Here is a 19,772-nt window from a genome sequence, read left to right on the forward strand (position 1 = left end):
GTCTGTCTGTGCTGAATACAAAGATTGTACCTGTGTATCCCCCGAAGGCACAGGGAGGGGTAGTGAGGCCCACTTCCGGAAAGCCACAATAATAACAGGCAGGGCATTCTTACTATTCACTCTGCAGGTTTTATGGCTGGGCAAGACACAGCTTGATAGCACTCTTTTTTTTTACTCCAAGTTTGTCGTTTAGTTTGCTTTAAAAGACTCAGCAGAGGATGAGTTTTATTATCTGTAATACAAGGATCTTCAGAGTTCAAGTCTGAGAAAAGGTGTTCTCACCGTCAGTAAATAGGTGTTTATGAATGACTCAATCTGTGTTGCCTTTTGTTGTATTCCTCGCAGTATGGGGCTTTTGCAGCTGTGACATACCTATCTTCGCAAGTCAAAACAGGATAATAAATGCAACTGCAGTTTTTTTGTGTTTCTTTGCTTGTTTTGCTTTAAAAAAAGGAAATTCAGCTTTATGTGTCAGGCTCTACTGGTGATACCAACACTTAATTCTTACCTTGCATTGTTATGAGAATCACAGGGTAATTTTGTCACAGTAACAATAGCATCAAATTACAGTCAATTTTGTGATATTTGATATGCTGCAAGACTGTCATGTTACTAAACAATACCCCGTATTTTATGCCACGGCAAGAAAAGGAGTTTGTTAGCATATTGTGGAATTAAATCCACTGTCTGGAAATCAGCTCCCTTACTTAAAAAATATATAATTAACTTATTAAACTGGGCTACTTAAAGAACAGACAAGAAGTAATTCTGTCATCCTCACACTTAGGCTACTTTTCTCATTTAATCAGTTTTTCAGTTCCACCCTCATTCCAGCCTTGTAGTTCCATCATGAATATTCATGGATGTAAACACAGTTGTTATGAATAATGCATCATTCGCGGTAATAAATTCAGGACATGCCATCTCAAAGTACTGAAAAGGCCTCCATGAAGGCGCCAGTCAGACAAGCTTTTTCACTGTGGAGGAAGAAAATCATAACTAATCAGAGCTGTGTGCTTGTTTCTGGTGATCTTGTGTAAAGTGCCAAAATGCCTTTTTAAGATTGCAGCCAGGTACAGCAGACAGCAGTCTCTATCTGTAAAAACAGGGTTTCTTTAAGACAAATAGCAACATACCAACCTGTCAGTTATGTCGGGTTATATATGCAAAGCAGTTGGAAGAGGTACAATTATGCAAAACTTTTTTTTCTTCTGGGAAAAATACCTTAAGGCATAGGTGTACATTTTAAGTGGGGGGAGGGGGTGCACAGGGAACGCGTGCCTCTCAATTTTTAGAACATGTGCACCCCCTGCCACCCATGATAAAATCATGAAAGTAACAGAGGACTTTTTAAACTAATTTATTTATTTGCTTTTCAATATTAGTATGAAAGTAATCACCATATTCCTGTTTGCAAAAACAGAGAGAGAAAAAATAAGTCCAAAATAATAAAGATGAAAAAGTGAAAAGTTACAAAAGTTGAGGTTACAAAGGTACACAATGCACTGATTTGACACAAGATTAATAAAGTTACATCTGGTTAACCAAGCATGTGATAAAAAGGCTGCCATACTCAAAAGAAACTGTCATTAGAGCGACGACTAGCAAATCTTACCTCCTCTAAATTAAAGAATTGCAGTGTCCTTGATCCAGTGTTTAAATGATGCGAGGAAAGTGGACTTTTATTTTGACAGAAGACTGTCAAAGACTGAAGATTGAAGACTTTAACACCATAAATTAATGCAGAAAAGGCACATTTGGGGTATAAAAATTCATCAGAATGCAGGAAAAACAGTGTTAGTCCTGGCGCAGGACCCCCAGCCTCCCTTTTCATGTGTCCCCACAAATGTTGAAACAAAACCTACACCCTTACCTATAGATACAAGTAGGTTTGCAATGGTAAACGGTACATTAATGGTCTCAGAAGATATTGCGCTGTTACGGTATTTTTTAAAATTATTATTATGATTTATTCATTTGCACTGTAAAAAAAAAACAACAAAACATCAACATTATATAAGGAGATTGTGCAGATGAGATACAGAAAACCACTAGAGGTCACCTCAAAATAAAATACAAAAGCAAATAAAGTATCCTACAATAAAATAATAATCATAAAGAAAATAAGATGAAGAAGACACAGGATCAATGAAGTACACTAAGAATGTTTACATGATATAGCAGAGAACATAAATTATTACTGAATTAATATTACAATGAGTTACAATGACTGCTTAAAGCGATGAAAATAGGTTTGTTTTAGTTAAACAATCATGTTATTACTTTAGTTGAAACCTGAAACAATTTTTAAAATAAAATGAGTGCAGTGGATAAGCAAGTGTAGATGGTATGATAACAGTCAAATTTCATACCACAATTTACCTTCAGTCAACTTCCGAGGCTGAAATATAAGGCTAATATGGAAGTGCCAAAAACTGCAGTTCCTCAAACGGCTGCTTGAGGCTTGCTCCAAAACAGAGTAAATCCCCATAGACCCCTGTGTTAAATACTCAGCTTTAGCAGAAATACACGTTTACAGCCTGGTCAAAAAACTTTTCTGGTCTCTATAGCTAATTTCAGTATTCATGATTACTGTATTGGGGTGATTTTTTTATATAACTTAGCAGTTTACATTTTATGAAGGCCCAAAGTTACGCATATTTAAGGGCGTGGCTGCTTGAGTGCCAGGCTGTCTGCTGATTGTGTCCTGTGCTTCTCAGCCAGATCCACCTCTCGCTCATCCACAGCTTATCTTGCAAATATAGTCCCCTCTGGCACCAAAATCCAAGCTGGCCATGGCCAAAATGCCAAACAGCAGTTCACAAACTAATGGGTGACAGCATGGTAGCTATGTCCATTATTATTTATAGAGTCTAAGCTCCATGTACATGTACCACGTAGGTACAGAGGATAATCTACAAAATGTCGGGGGGTTTGGGAAAGAAGACCCACAGGAGCTTATGACTGAATGATACATTTGCCAAGCAACAATTGGCATGTTGTCCCTGATGACTGTCATGTGTCTGCAGCTACTAAGATCACATTTTCCAGTGTTTCATGAAAGGTTTTTATGTTACAGACAGTTTCAAACATGCCTAAAATATTCAGTCTAATATAAAACGTCCAGTTGCAATAATGTGCCTTCTTTAAATAGATGAGGCTAAAATGGGAGAGTTTTGCAGTAAACAGACAGGGTAAAATCTAAAAAAAAAAAAGTGCAGTATTTCGCTGTTGCAACAAGAAAGTGAAACACACACACACACACACACACACATGAATAAGCAGCCGTTTATGCTAAAATCAGCTTAGGTGGTGAATTTATATGTGAATTCAGGTTGTCTGCAGCGTCAGGCTGTAGTAATGAATCATAGCTAACCTTTGCATGTGCTGTTTTGAAGTAGTTGAATATTCCTACTTACCACTGCCCCTAGAAACTGCACTCTAATTTAGTTAGATTGAGTTTTCCTCCTAGCCTGTAGACAGTTAGCTAATGACCACCCAAGAGATACCACACAGTATCTTACAGTGGTGTTAGCCGCATTGCTCCCTATCAAATTACACTGCACTGTTTCTTGTTCATTTGTGGGCTTGGTCCAGAGTTGCTGTATCTGTTGTCAGGTTTAGATTTAAACAGCTATTTTAAACAGCTTGGATATTCAAATTGATTAACCTTTAACTAGAAAGCTCTAGGTTGTTTGGTTATTAATTCCCTCAAAGATTATCTGTCCTGACTTTACATCCCGGCTGTCCCAAAATCTCCTTCGTGCTCAGACTGGTCCAGATTTGGAAAAGTGTCCTTGATGTATCTGTGTTTAAGATGAAGGAAACAGGTAGAGGAGCAGAATGTGGATGTGCTAATTAAGTTTCGCTCTGTCTCATGTTGAATCTCTCCGCTCACATTAACAGCTCTGCAGTATTCAGCCAGCCTTCCCATATTACAGTGATAATGAGATACCTATTTAAAATTCTCTTCGCAGGATATTTGTGTAACGCATTGTTCCACAGCAGGGTTTTTGCAAAACGCTCGACCAAGTAACTGTACATGTGTTGAAGTGCACTGCTGATAACTGCCACTGCATTTCACTTCTCTTGTTTATTTATTTGTTTGCATGGTGTGATTGTTGAAGAGGTCAGATAGATAAACCCCTCACAGATTTTTTACACTGAAGTGGCATCTGCAGATCTTACAGTGGCCAGCTCTGTAAACAGTAACCCGGACTTTAACCAAACACTGCGTTGTTTGAAGAGATCAACAGTGGAGAGCGAGCTGGAGTATAATCTGGTGTTTAGGGAAGTTATTTCCAAACAGGAGAAGTTGTGCAGTTACCAGAACTAGTTATTACTAAACACTGAGTAGTAACAACCATAAATGCAAGGACAAGGCTGCTTGAAGGTCCAGACACACCAATCCGACATTCAAGAACTAGTGACAAATAGATCTGCAGCGATTAACTGATTCATTTTCAGGAAATTAGCCCGTAACTACTCTGTGTGATTTTTATATAAAAAAACCCAAATATCTACTGGTGTCAGTCTCTCAGTCGTCAAAATTTTCAGTGATATAATCGTACATTTTTTCTTTTGCTTTTGGACTGTTTATCAGACAAAACTAGCTATTTTTAAGATGTCACACTTAGACTCAGTAAATCATGAGAGGCATTCATTGATTTATAAAAAAGAAATTCTTTTAGAGACCAAACGACAGGCAGATTACTTAATAATGAAAATCGTATTTGAGATGCCACCTTTTTTGAAAAAAATTTGATAACTTACTTTTTTATTTGTTGAAATGAACACACCTGGAACATGATGTGCAGTGCTGGAGTGCTTCAACTCATCTGATGGTGCATTTGGGGGAAAAAAAAAGATAGAGAATCAGTGCTTTAAGGTCTCTGGTTGTTCGCCATAAAAGCACACTGCTGTTTACAAACAGCTGCCACCATTGCTAAGTGACTGAAGACCTGCCCCTCGCGTCCTCACTCTGCTGATAAAGGTCTGTTTGTTTTTCAGTACTTTCTCTGTTAACGCTACCGTGCCCTCTTGGCATTGTTTGATCTGGTCAGCGAGTATGTAAATGCCTTTCGTCAGGCAGCGGGGCTAAGTGAAGAAGTTGATTAGAGCTTTAGCCCGGAGCAGTTGTTGTGGATTTAGGTGGTAAGCCCCTTCCCCTGTAGACCACAATACCGCCATGCATTCCTATCCAGTCATTCTGATTCACTGGACACCTGTGCAGCGCCATAGCCGGGCATTTCTCCCGCTGTATTAACTCTTGGAGCAGGCTGCAAATGAATTTAAAACGGCACCAAAATGAAATACTAATGGAATGTAAAGCTAATCTAAATATGCTAATCCCCAAACACTTCATAAACATAGACAGCAACAGCCCGCCACCCACTCTCTGTAGTCGCTCGCTGAGGAATGCTTTAGCCACAGGGGGTCTCGCAGTAATGACAGGCTTGTGGTGGATTAATGTGGAGTTATTTATTTCCGATTGAGCGAGTCCCCCTCCCACTCCTCCTTTTTAGCAGTTAGGCCCGGTCTCCATGACTCCTGGAGATACTCTGAACGAGTAGTCTCAGACGTTACATTAATGCGGTCCGCCTTGCTAACATGTCCAGACCACCGCCGACAGGCCTCACACTGCATTCTGGGATATCTTCGGCCCTTTACCTGCTCTTAGCTAATTACTTTTTAGCCGTGCACTCGCACAATAATTGGTCTTGTGCTGCTGCCTCCCCTCCCTGCGCTGCGCCAAGTGTGAGTTTGAGCACTCCCCCCCCCCTCTCTGTGTCGTCCTTATTCCCCTGTTTTTTATCGTCCTCCAAAAGCCATCCAATTAATATGCTAATGAGCTGATAAATATTTATAGGGGTTTAAATTATGCAGAAAGCTTTCAGAGCCCGGTGTGAAATGCGTCGCTCGCAGGACTTCAAAGCCTTGCATTGCTAACGAGGCAGGGGCAGATTTGCATACGGCTTTAATCAGCTGAATACTGATTATGCTTCATTATAGAGTTGGAGGAGGAGGAGGAGGAGGAGGAGGAGGAGGAAGGGGGGCAGCAGAGTTGGAGGAGGCCGCCAGCTGCACTTGTCGTTTGTTTCATTCCAGCAAGAGAGAGAGAGAGAGGTTGAACTTTTTCAGAAGTACAGACAATCTTGGCACAGGAGAGGGAGAGATAGCGAGGGAGGGAGAGCAAAGTCGGCACTGTAAAAGAGAGAGGGGCAGAGCTATAAGAAAAGAAAAGAGTGCAGAGAGAGGGAGAGGGAGAGAAGGAGAGCTGTTTGCCTAAACCCTGTTGGCTTTCCCAGTGTGTGTATCCCAGTGTTGTTCAGTGAACCGTGCAGTGGACAGTGCCACTGTGTCTGCGTGTAGCTCTGCTTGTATTGAACTCTGCTCGCTGCTGACCAGTGGAGAGTGAAGAGAGGGGAGGAGTGGGAGGAGGAACAGAGAGCCGGACGCCCTGTCGGTGGGTTTGCCCGGCGGAGGCAATTTTCCATGATAGGTTCTGCAACCATGCTGGAAAACACAGGTGGAGCGAGAGCGGGTGAGTTTGTGATGAGGCTGTAATGGAGCTCAGCAGTTGTTGCTCTGTGTTCATGTGTCACGTTTGGTTAAAATGTCACTTGTACGAGTTTATTGTGTGTACGTGACATCATGTCAACTGTAAACGCACTTGGTTTGTGTTGGTGATTTTGCTCGGCTACTGTTTTGAGTGGTGAGTGTGACAGTTACTGCAGAAAATGTCATGCAATTATGGGATTCAAGTGACAAAAGTGAGAGCATTCCTCACATCATCGGGTGTCTTTTTTTTTTACCGGCAGTGGGTGTGAGTTTGTCTCACTGTCTGTCTCTGTCTGGCTCTTCCAGATGCTAAAGTGAATAATCAGTCAGAAACTACTAAATGTGCAATGGAAAGTGGTGACGGGAACACCGGTGAGTGACCTCCAGCTTTCTTTTTTTTTTTATTAAATTTTTTTTGCTTTTTCATTCATTTGATTGACATCAAGATGTCTCCTGATTCAACAGGTTTCAAATTGATATCAGTGAAAATGAATATTTTTGCAGCACAAATCAGGAAAATCTCACAACTGTCCACCTTTTGTATTATTGTCTCATTAAAAAAAAAGACATGGCTGCTCTCCAAAATCCTTGTTAGCTGTCCTCTTTGTCAAATGAAGTGTTTACCTCACAAAGCAGTTTCCCTCACTTATTGACGATCACACTAATTTGTGCTTTGGTGATTCTTTGCTATGAATTATCCGACTCGTCTTAGACTCATCTCTATATTCCTATTGTGAAAAGCAGATTTAAGTAAATATTAATGCTTGCAATTTTTTATGCAAAGCCAAGGTGTTAATATTTAATTCTGTGATGATTCACCAGGCAATGTTCAAACAGATTTATGCAGCTGTGGAATGACTTTGGATCACCATCAGAGAGCTGTCACCTTTAAAAAAAAAAAAAAAAAAATGTTTTGCATGCACCTGACAGCAGTTTGTTTTCCTTAAGCACACTTCTACAGGCTCACTGTGGGCGTCCAGTATTTTGTTCCTCATTTTTGTGTTAAACCAAAAACAACATCGATTAAGTTGACAGTTAAACCACACTAAAAAATAATGACTCTTCTTCTGACTTTAAATGTATTTTTTTCCTCAGGAATCCAAACCAATGGGTTGGACTTTCAGAGACAGACGGTGCCAACCACAAGTGCAATCACAAATGCACATGCACAAGCCCTCCTCCAACAGGTAACATCACACTTCACTTTACCAGAAGTTACTTTTCCCTGCTTTTCTATAAAGAGCAGATGTCTCGCTGATGTAGTTTAGGTTTAGTCACACATCTTTATTGTATTTTTTCATTGAAATAAGGTCTGAAGTTAGCACAGAGGTATGCTCATCCGCACTCACACAAGCAGAAAGAGTTCATTTAAATGAGCCAGGCTCTCCTTGTGTCGCCTGGCAACACGGCAGATTAATCAACCCTGTATGCTAATTAGCTGCTCTGCGGTTGCTCGGAAACAGATGGCCGAGAATATGCAAATCTATGCAGAATTTACATGCACTGCATAACAGTTATTTTAATTAGCATCTCAACTCTCCCCTCCCTTCCCATTCACTTTCCTTGTCTCTGAAGGCTGCAGCACATTTAAATACCCACTTTCTCACTTCCTTTTTAATTCAAATTCCTCGCCCTGCTCAGAGACTAAAGACTCATTCTCAGAGAGCCGCTCAGGTAGCACAGACATTTCATGTTTCATTATATTTTCAGTGTTCTGCTTATTGTATTTAGATTTTGTATCTTCCCCTGAATTAAACATCCTTTTAAAATTCAATAAAAATATCAGAACTTGTTGTTATTTTTGTAACAACACTGACATGAAATTAGGAGACTTATTCAGGCTTACTTTATGCTGTCAACAATACTCAGTTAAAGAGATAGTTCAGATATTTTGAAGTGGGGTTGTATGGGGTACTTATCCATTGTCAGGGATGTAGGCTGGAGTCCGACACAGAAGTTAAGCATTGTACTGGCGTGGAGGGGGGTCAGCAACAAAAAGTATTTTAGCCACATTGAAAAAATTCCTACTTAAAAAAAAAAATCAACATTATGTTGGGTTTTATTTTCTCTCTCTCTAACTTTGTTTTAAACAGAAAAAAAGAAAATAATAATGGTATGCTGTGCTGTATGATGTGCACCTATTTGATTTAAATAAAAACTAAAAATCAGTTGAAGTTAGAGCTGCCCCTTTAAAGTCAGAGATTTGAAAAGATTATTTTTTTTGTCTTTGGCTTTATTTTACAGGAAAGCTTTAAGTTAATGGTATATTGAGAGTATTTTCAGGTTAAGCTTGCCGTCAGACAGCCTGTTCCAACGGGAAAGTAACTGTTTCAGTTCCCCATCTATGCTCTCATCAAAGCCACCAGACTGCATTGAGAAAAACAATTATTTTAGCGTGCAGAACATGGGGAGCTGCTGCTTTACTGCTGCTTTGATCAGTTAGTTAATTTGACTTTGGTGAATTTAAATGAACCCCTTTAAATGCCAAAGTCACACAACAACTCAAACAAAACCAGCAGCTCTTGTGTTCAGAGATGTTAAATAACCGGTTTTCTCAATGGAGTCTGGCTTTGAAGAGAGTAATATAATGGATCATTTTACCGTAGGAAATCACTGTCTGACATTCAGGTAAAACAGTTAAAATACTTTTAATATAGCTAACACTTAAACCAGGGCTGTACCCGACTCAGAATTATGCCAATTGAATCAGATTTGGCTGTTCAATACGAATTTTCGAGGACTCATTTAGTTTTTCGATATAAAGTTTTACAGTTTCAATGAGGTTCAACAGGATGTCCAGTGTGAAAGCAGGAATTCATTTAATATAGTAAACAATTAGTATTAGTATTACTTAGTAATACTATAAGTATTGCAAATGTGCAACATTTTTTAGCCCACTCTAAATATCAAACAAAAGACAGAGACTGTATCATTTGAAGTTGCTCTGAGCTGAAAATCCCCCACTTCTAAGCAGAAGAAGAAGATAATGCTCTCACAGAGTCCTACGGTACAGAATGTCTCTTCCTGTGTAGATGCAGCGTGAACGCAGCTCAGTATATCAAAGAATGTGGTAAAATTAAAGAGCGTTCACTCAGCAGCAAAATCTGGGGACCAAAACGTCCCCAGAATTACACTGCACAGCACACTGACTAGCAAAAAAAACCCCAAAATGACTGCTTGGGGGCACCTGCAGCGCTGTGCTGCATGTTATCCCCTCTCTCTCCGACTTACATGCTAAAGCTTTCCAATAAAATAAAAAAAAGCCCTCGACTTAAAGCAATCTTGACTAAGGGGTCTCCGACTGATGATTCAAATCTCCGACTTTAAAGGGGCAGACCTAGCTTAGACTGACATTGACTTTTTTTAGGTGGGCCTTTTTAGGTGGCTAAAATTCTGTGTTGGTACTTCAGCCTGCGTCACCAAACTGGGGGCTTGCAAACGGTCATCCACTGTGTGTAATACACTGACTATGGGTTAGTACCCCATACATCCCCCTTCAGAAAAAGTGGACTATCCCTTTAACACCTGTAGGAAGATTTCCTCTAAGCCTCCCTCTTTGCTTCACCTCCACTAGTCTAAGTCGGAAGACTCGAGTGCTCTTCCGACCTCCGTCCAGCAGAGCGTATTGCCTCAAACCCAGCTAATGTTGGCCGGGGGACAGATTGCAGGAGTAAGTGGCCTGTTGCCTCATTGCTTTGAATTAAAAATCTAGTCATAGCCATGCATCTGGGTTGACACCTCAACACGATCAACCCTGGCTGAAAGATTGGGTGATGAAATGATCGCTTGCCCTGATTCTGTGGCTGGTGTCCAATGTCTGCCTGTTCATCCCAGTGGTTGTCAGGCTATGTCCAAAATTCCTCCATGACAGAACATGGAGGGACGGGTTTGGACATAGCTTTGACGTGTCTGTTCACTCGTGGCTCGGCCGACCGACCACACGGCACCTTTCATATCCATCCATGTTCTCCCTGAGGCCATACCGTAGATGAGAAGACTGGCTGCTGTAATGCTATGCTGGGGGTGAATGTTTACCGTGCATGTGGATTTGAGTTTGAACATGTCATGGACGTGCTCATTTGCACTTTGCTCAGCTGCATGAGTCTCTTCTCCATTTGCCTGTCTGAGCTCATGTTAGTGTTGCAACGATATGGTTAGTTTCAAAACTACCCCGATACCTTTCTGAGAAGTTCAAAATAAAAATGTATTTCAACAGTCAGCTGATTTATGCTGATCTAATGTCGTCATCATGATGGTGATGTAGTGGCCAGTATCATCTGTTAGGGTGTGTTGATATTAACTGGAATAATTAAATAAAGAAGAAATCGGACTAGACAGAGCTGCAGCGTAGTTCATGACAGTAAACTGGAGCTGCCATTTAAACAACTGTTGGCAATAGCATCCAGTAATGCAGTCTACTTGCTGTAGGTAAAACTGGAGAAAGGCCAGAATAAATCAAGCTATTATTTTATTGCTCTTAAAGAAACACTTCATCCCAAAAATGATCATTTGCATATCAGATACTCACCTCTTGTCACATTGAATTTGGGAAGAAAATTTTGTTTTTTCAAAGCTTCCATCCAAACAACAGCAAAACTATATCAAAACATCCGCTTACAGACTACAACACAAATGGAGCAGTATAATCCAAGTCTAATTTATTGTACTTATGCCCAGTGATTCCCAAACACATGCATTTTTGCTAAAAACATAGTCCAGGCCACACTGCCCATGTGAGCAGCACTGCTCAGGTGATAATGCACTGCTATTTTTGCACCATGACGCAGGCATTTTTCAGCAAAAATAGTCACTGAAAATGAGCTTTTGTTAAACATGCTGACATTATACCACCTTTTACGACAGTTTCTTGATTGTTTTTTTTTTTTTTAAAGTTTGTTTTTTTGGGCTTTTTTTTGCCTTTGATTGACAGGACAGTGTGAAAGTGAAAGGGGGAGAGAGAGAGGGGGGAGGAGACATGCGGCAAAGGGCCGAGGACATGTTGAACCCGAGGCTGCCGCGGCAATGACATAGCCTCTGTACATGGGGCACCAAAACATATGAATTTTTCTTTTTTTTTTAACTCAGCCTTTCTTGTTTCCATTTCAAAACAAAGGGTCTATGACAACGTTTCTCATTTTTTTTGTTAATACAAGGCATTTTAGTGTGAAGTATTCACACAATTGTGTGCAAGACTATAAATGAGTCGAGCATCGGCTTTTAATTGTAGAAATACAGTAGTTATAAGAGCAGGCAGCTCTGCAGCAGTGCCGCAGTGTGCGAGCCGCAGCAGTTCAGTGAAGTAGCTGTCATGCACTGCTCATGCAAGCAGTGTTGCCTGGCCATTACTGTGGGAAGCATTTAAGAAAGTTTTCTTTAATGAATTCAAGGTTACAGGGGTGAGTAAATGATACAAATAATCATTCTGGGTGTGAAGTATTCATTGACAGAATTCGAGCTGACACGTCAGGACAAGTGTGTAAGTGTGTCACTTATTGAACATGTTTTTTGTTGTATCTTGTTATGGTTTTGTACTATTTATCTTTACATTAGATATTAAACTTTTCATGGGTATCAGAACCAAAACTCCAGTATCGTGACAACACTAACTCATCCCATCTCTATTAGATAACATCACTGATTTGCCTACACGCTACTTACTTTATCTATCTTTCTCTTTACTCTCTCTCTGACCTCCTATCACTACTGCATCCCTCTGTCTGTCTCTCTTGTCCATCTTTGTCTTTGTCTCTCTCTCTTGGCTCTTCAGTTGACCCTGACCCCAGCGCATCAGCAACTGTTGATCCAGCAGGCCCAAGCCCAACTTCTGGCCGCAGCCGTGCAGCATTCAGCCAGCCAGCAGAACAGCACCACTGGGGCCAGCATCTCGGCCTCCGCAGCCACACCCATTACCCAGCTGCCCCTGTCACAGCCCATCCAGATCGCCTCCGTAAGACACAATCATCCATGCACCGGCATTTCTGCAAATCCTTACAGAATATTTAAACGGAATTTTCTGTTTATAACCTCGCAGCCCTGAAAGGCGTCAAATGATTTCCACAGTTTGCTTACAAAGCAATGCAGGACTTAACAGTATATCCAATTTCAACTTCATTAAGAAACCTCATTGGAAGATTAAAGCTGAAAACACTGTGTATCGTAGTAAGTTCGTTATAGTTTAAGTTCTGCAATCTCACTGCCAGATGACACTAAGTCCTACGCTAGACCATTACATTTTATAACATTAGGCCTTAAAGGTAATTGTCTTAAAATTCAATTAGTGAGTTCATAATTGCCACAAACATTTAATCTGATGTCAGTTATCCATCTTTTAATTTCCTTTGGTCAAAATGAGTCGGGCTCTTCTGCGTGACAGTCAAACAACTGCTGAACCTAATTCTGTCTTTTTACTTTATGCTCACACTTACCCGGTGGCAAAATGTAGATCAACCTAACTCACTCTAATTACCATGTTACTATTTAAAACTCGCCTCTGCACCGGACCACATATATATTTACTTACCTTCATACTGACCTGCAATGCTTGAAAAAGATGATGTGTCCAAATGTCAAAATGATTCTATTGAAAAGGTCTTAATAAGCATTACATCTAAGTTTATGATACCTGTAGACACCCTTTAGAAGACACATTTTAACCCTTTGAAACCTAAGCAGATTGGCTTGATTTCTTTCAAAACTTGGGAAGAAGGCATCGAACGATGAAATGAAAAATTACCCCCAAATTAGTAAAATAAATAGATAAACAAATAAAAAACAACAACGATTCAAATAAAGGAAATACTTGGAAAAAATGTTTTAAGTTTATAATATTTCTGTAACATAAATCTAAATGTTATCATGATATTTTCAAATATATTTTTGCCTAGTTTTTTTCCTTTTTTTCCTAGACACTTTTGCCTAGTCTTTTGAAAATAATTTGAATTAATGATATAATTTAAATAACCAGTTGCTCATTGCCTTTTCCCCGTATTTTAAAAGAAGTTGCACCAATTTGCTTAGGGGTCGAAGGTTTAAATTCTGAAAAGTGAGATTACTCCAGGTTTCAAAGGGTTAAACCATGATTCCAAAGAGAGAATGCATATCTTGTACATACTCATAATGCTGTGGAAAAGTGCAATGTTAAAAAATGGCTCATTTTCCCACATAAATGTAATCAGAATTGCTTTTTCATGCAGCAGCTGCAGCCGCAGAATCTAAGCCTGCCCCAGTTTGTTCTGGTGCAGCCCGGCCACCCGATCGCCACGCAACTGCAGCCCACTCAGTTCATCATCTCACAGACACCGCAGGCCCAACAGGGTGAGGAAAATTTCTTTATTTTTATGCAGAATTAAAATATATATATATATATATATATATATATATATATATATATATATATATATATATATATATATATATATATATATATATATATATATATTTCATGTCTTTGATTTTTAGAAAAGCATTTTTTGTCATCTTAACTCTCATGTCTTTCACTCTGTAGGCATATTGCAAGCCCAGGGTCTTCTAACTCAACTACCTCAAAGCCAAGCTAACCTCCTGCCGACTCAACCAAGCATCACCCTTGCACCTCAGGTAAGTAATGAAGCATCTTTTAAACTCTTAAATATGATTCAGCAATGCTCCCGGCGCTGACACAAAGCCAACGTTTATATATTTACCACTTTAAATTCTTCTGCATTTCCCCTTTCTGCAGTCTTGACTTTAATCACCTTTTACATTTTGTTGTTCTCTGCAGCCTGCCACTCCAACCCGCACAACAGCAGCCACACCCATTCAGCCCCTGCCCCACAGTCAGACACCACCCAAACGGTTGGATACCCCCACTATGGAGGAGCCTAGTGATCTGGAGGAACTGGAACAGTTTGCCAAGACCTTCAAACAGAGGCGTATCAAACTTGGCTTCACACAGGTGTGTTTAAAATGTATCCATCCTCAAGGGTTCAGTGATTGTTAGCTTAGATCTGTAATTTCAATGTATCGTACGTATCATAGGATGGCATTGTGATGCTGGTGCCTCTATTTTTCATGTTTCTCTGTTTATTTCCTTTTCACCAGGGGGACGTTGGCCTGGCCATGGGGAAACTGTATGGAAACGACTTCAGCCAAACTACCATCTCTCGCTTTGAGGCCTTGAATCTGAGCTTTAAGAACATGTGCAAACTCAAGCCATTGCTGGAGAAGTGGCTCAACGATGCAGGTTTGTCCCTGAACCCACCTGAATGAGTTGCGAGAACGCTTTGATCACCCTGCACATATATTCTCACATTAATCAGAATTTCTGTAAATGTGCCAGTGTTAGCCATCAGGATAATTTTCAACAGTAGTCCTTTAGCAAGATGTTTTGAAACCTGTAAAATGATAAAATTCACACAACAGCAGCAGGACACCATAAAGACAGCAACAGCTACAACAAACAGGAACCCCCAAGACAGAACACAAGCCAGGCAATGCAGAATAAATCAAATAGCACAATATTTCCCAGCAAATACATCAATGTTACGACAGTATTGTAGGGTTAACTATTGGTGCTTTCACAAAATGTTTACACAATGAGATTTGTGATCAATAATATTAACTAATCACTAATATAATGACCAAGTGAGTGAAGAAAAAAATAACAGCTCAAACAGCTTGAACAGTCTGGTGAGATCAGAAAATTACTTTACTGTAATGCAACGTTTAAAACCAGGAAAAGGCAACACTGAAAAATCTATGTGATATTTAGTCCAATTTCACAGCATGATAAAATCAGGGTTCCCACCATCATGAAAAACTTGGAAAAGTCATGGAATTTGTAGAAATCACTGAAAGTTTGGAAAATGTATAGATTTATTTATTTTCTATAGCTGTCAATGGAAAATAGTGCTAACATGCATCAAAAATTTCTGTCCACCATCACGGACATTTTTTCATTTTCTCTCCACGTTCTGTCTTCCTTCATGTATACAAAATTATGTTTAAATAAAATTTGAATCTGATTTGTTAAAAAAAACTTTGGGCAAGTTTGGTAAGGATAAAAATAATATTATGGGTTCTTAAAAAGTCCATAACATTTTGTAGTTAACCCTGTATAACACTGCTGAATTTCCCAGCCCTAATCTGGTGTAACGGGTAAAAGACAAGGAAGGTTGTGTATCTTTTCATTGCCTTGTCTTTACCTCCCTGCTCTTCCTTTGTGTCGGTGCTGTTTGTGCAGAGAACCTGACATCTGACCAGGCCCTGTCCAGCCCCAGTGCCCTGGGCTCCCCGGGCATGGGCATAGAGGGGATCAACCGCAGACGGAAGAAGAGGACCAGTATTGAGACCAACATCCGAGTGGCCTTAGAAAAGAGCTTTCTGGAGGTTAGAAACTCATATTCCTGAAGTTAACTTTATTGATCTAAGCAGGAAAAAAAGCATTTTAGCTTTCAGTGTGTGTTTAACGTGTCTCACATTGGACTTCTTCTGTATTAATCTATCGAGTAATTGTATTAAAATGAACGTGCTTTCACGGCATGTTGACATATCTATTAATATCTGTGTCTGATACTGGCTGCCTCCGACACCAGCTTTATTTTTAATGATGCTGCGTTTTGCAGATATTTATAACTTGCTAGCCATCTGACCACAAATCTAATAACTAAACATTTTGATATGCGTAAACACCAAATCTAACTTTGCCCATAGAACTGCTGATCGATGCGTTTCATAAGGATAAGTATTTGTGTCAGAGGTTTAAAGGGCCCATCTACACACTGGGTAAGATTATATTTAAATGACGATGTTGTGAAGCCTTACATTGCCAAAGAATTTTCTAATTTCTAATTTAAATTAAAGTAGGTCATCTTTAACTGTTAAGCACTGAGCTTGAGATCTAACACTGAGATCTAACAACAGTGTCGTGGGAGTGAAAAATACATGTGTATTTGTACAGTGCTTAGGTGGTCACTGGGGTAGTCAGCTAACAGGCAACATGGCGGCCTTTTGAGGGTGAGAAGCAACACTTTTTGACAGTTATAAATGCACCATCCGGGTGCTCTTAATGCACTGCATTTTACCATACATGTCAGTGTCAATGCACTCGTGCACTCAAAATAGCAATTATAAGTGCAGAACAATCTGATTGGAGACACAACATTATTAGTAAAATATGTAAAATGATCACGTTATAAAAACAACAGGTTCCTCAGTGCTCACAGGGAATCTCTGGCTTTTTTGCCCTCTTCAAGCAGAACCAAAAACCTACCTCTGAAGAGATCACCATGATCGCTGACCAGCTCAACATGGAGAAGGAGGTGATTCGGGTCTGGTTCTGCAATCGCCGGCAGAAGGAGAAGAGGATTAACCCCCCCAGCAGCGGCAACAGCGGAGGAGGCAACACCCCCATCAAAACCATCTTTACCCCCAGTAGCCCTTTGGTAAAAATCACCACACTCACACTGAAGTGATTCTTTAATGGTTGTTTTATAGACTTTTTTTTTGTTTTTTTTCCTGAATTTATTTGAGGATCAGTTAAACTTTTAGTTGGAAGGGTATCATGATCAGGATTTTGTCACTTATTCTCTGGAACTAGCGACAATGCCTTAACATTTGTAGTTCTGTATTTGTTTGTAATGACACTACAAAGCCTTTTTTTTAGCAGCGATCCAGTGAAATAGAGTCAGAGCGTCCCAACAAAGACCCCTTATCACACCGACTATAAGTTTTTATAAAGAACTAAACAACACTGGCATAATGCTGCCTCAGTGTGTGATTTTTAGATATCATGCTGGCATCCTGGAACCAAAAGAGGTGTGACTAGCGTTTAGCATAACACAACAGCGTCTAGTGTGACGTGTAGAGTTCCCACGGTTACACGTCACACTTAAGACACTAAAGTCTGAAAAGGCATCGAATTCATTAATCTAAGAATAAGACCTTAATTACTACTAAATTTTAAGAAGTCTTAAAAAATCTTTGGGAGATGAGAAGTCTATGAAAACAGTTTTTTTTCTTACGTTGCATTTTTAATATCTCAGCATAATTAGATATCCATGTACCTTTAATATCTAGATGTATATTTTATAAATAGTTTGCCAAATGCCTCTCACATTAACTTAAGGCAGATTTGTGAAAATCAACAAAATATCATGGTTTAAAGTACAATAAACATTTAGTCAAAATTGTCCATATCCAGTTTTGTTTTGTTATTTCAGTTATTGTAAAATCACTCTTAAATTTCATACAGAACGGCACTTAAAAAGTATTAAAAAGTCTTAAATCTATTATGCTTTAAGCTGTAGAGCCCTGCTTGTTCCACAGCCGTCAACAGTGCTTAATAAACATTAACAATGGCATAAAATGGCAATAAAAAACATTTACCATTCCTTTAACGTGGTGGCTGATCTCATCCTCTGATTGGAGGGTAAGGAGCTTCTGGACGTTGTTGTTTTCCCACTTTGTGGACATTTTCAGTTGCTTCTCTTCGTTATTGAGTTAGCTGTTAACTGCTTTAAGCTGCATTTTAAATCTACCAGCAGAAGGCTGCACACATAACACGTCTTCAAAACGCTGCATCCATCCCGTCCAGCGCTGGGTCTAACTTGTGTGACAGCAGGAGAAGAAAGTTTACTTTCAGTCGCTTTTGCAGCTGTTGTCCCCCGACTGCGATCGTACCTTTTATACTGAATGGAGAGGCAGAACAACGGGGCAACATTCCCGCCTTAAAGGGGCAGTGTAAAAGGGGCTTAACGAGTAGCTCATTTAATCCTGCTTCCTCTGTCTTCCAGGTGGCCAGCACAGCGAGCCTTGTGAGCAGCCCGACTATAAACACACCCACCACTCTGACTGTAAACCCAGTGATGCCTCCCACCAGCACCAGCGTCTCCAGTTTGTCTTTCACAGGTGTGTAGGACGTGGGTGTTTGCCTTAATGAAAGTATGCATCCAGCCACACATAATGAAAAAATGAAAGGTTAAATTATATTGTCACCCTGCCCTCCCTCACAGGCACGACAGTTGGAGCCACAAACACTGCATCTGTCATCTCTGCTGCACCTTTGATTACCACAGCCAGCTCTCCATCTTTAAGCCCGTCGCCTATTCAGTCCACGACCACAGAGAGCAAAGTCGGCACTCAAGCGCAAACCATCGTAACCCAGGCCCCCTCATCCATAGCCACCACTTTAGGGACGGGCCAGGTGATGGTGGCGTCTCCAGGGCTGTCTGCAGCGCTGCAGGGTGCCCAGTTACCCACCAGTGCCAGCTTTGCTGCTATGGCTGCTGCTGCTGGGCTCAACCCGGGACTGATGGCCTCCTCCCAGTTCGCTCCGGGGTTAGTATTGGTCATGTTCAAACAGTGAATCAAATAATTGTCTCTTGAGGTCAGTCAAGTGTTCAGACGTGTTCTTTATTGATCTGAGTGATCTTGTCTGTGTCTTTGTGTCCAGGGGTGCCCTGGCCCTCAGTCTGACTCCTGGTGGCCTTGGCAGTGCGCTGAGTCCTGCCCTCATGAGCAACAGCACCTTAGCTACCATCCAAGGTGTGTACCAGTGTACGTTTATTAAATACTGCTTTTACTGAGGGGGAAAAAGATGAGAGGGAGGGAGAGTGGACAAGCAAAAGAAATGAACTAAAAGTCAAATCTATAACAGCATTTCATAATGGTTACTTACCTAAATCCTCTAAAGCCTGCGTGGACATAGTTTTTTGAGCTTTTTTCTTTCCGTCAGTGTCACGTGATTCAGTTCTTTTTCAATTTTACACTTTACAAAAAGTAAACAAAGCCAGCATGTTCACAGAAACAGCTCACATATAACAGAAAGCAAGTAACAAACAAAAAAATGAACATCAAAATTAACAACAAAAGAAAACACAAATCCAGCTTTCAAGTCATTAAACACATTATTCTACTATCAGCTCGTCATACTTCGTGTGCATATGACTGTGGATCATTTTGCTCTAGTCTGTTACCCTTTGTGTTTACATGTGTGTTTGCCAGAATAAACAGGGTTTTGCTGACCATCGTCAGACTTTGGAGAAGCAATTCTCCCCCTTTTATTCTCTCCATCTCAGTCTACTCTGCCAACCCCTCACAAAGAGCCAAAAAAGTGAGTTGTTTGTAGCTCTGCTTAACAACAAATTTATCCTCCTCTCCATAAATCCACCTAAAAACCACCCAGCTTCCAGGTCATCCCTCCCAGCAGCACTGCAGGCGGATTAGCTACGGTG

General features: G+C 40.3%; 1 protein-coding gene across 10 annotated transcripts in view; it reads left to right on the top strand.

Annotated features, from left to right (window-relative positions):
* pou2f1b (POU class 2 homeobox 1b) overlaps positions 1–19,772 on the top strand; it is a 33,514-nt gene that overhangs the window by 4,101 nt on the left and 9,641 nt on the right. Inside the window, exons 1-15 of one of the 10 annotated variants that reach the window (XM_088083349.1) lie at positions 6,070–6,544; positions 6,868–6,933; positions 7,657–7,748; positions 8,137–8,235; positions 10,136–10,231; positions 12,329–12,508; positions 13,755–13,875; positions 14,066–14,157; positions 14,321–14,494; positions 14,641–14,782; positions 15,782–15,927; positions 16,794–16,982; positions 18,333–18,447; positions 18,552–18,876; positions 18,992–19,083. In XM_088083349.1, the coding sequence (XP_087939475.1) occupies positions 6,496–6,544; positions 6,868–6,933; positions 7,657–7,748; positions 8,137–8,235; positions 10,136–10,231; positions 12,329–12,508; positions 13,755–13,875; positions 14,066–14,157; positions 14,321–14,494; positions 14,641–14,782; positions 15,782–15,927; positions 16,794–16,982; positions 18,333–18,447; positions 18,552–18,876; positions 18,992–19,083 (1,978 nt within the window). In that variant the 5' untranslated portion in view covers positions 6,070–6,495. Of the gene's footprint in view, positions 1–6,068; positions 6,545–6,867; positions 6,934–7,656; positions 7,749–8,136; positions 8,236–10,135; positions 10,232–12,328; positions 12,509–13,754; positions 13,876–14,065; positions 14,158–14,320; positions 14,495–14,640; positions 14,783–15,771; positions 15,928–16,793; positions 16,983–18,332; positions 18,448–18,551; positions 18,877–18,991; positions 19,084–19,772 lie in introns of those variants that run through there. The other 9 variants (XM_088083343.1, XM_088083342.1, XM_088083344.1 and 6 more) reach the window with 9 other exon arrangements.

Source organism: Plectropomus leopardus, chromosome 10 (genome assembly GCF_026936395.1).
Source record: "Plectropomus leopardus strain MGB_pleo_1.0 chromosome 10, ASM2693639v1, whole genome shotgun sequence".
Classification (NCBI taxonomy): domain Eukaryota; kingdom Metazoa; phylum Chordata; class Actinopteri; order Perciformes; family Serranidae; genus Plectropomus; species Plectropomus leopardus.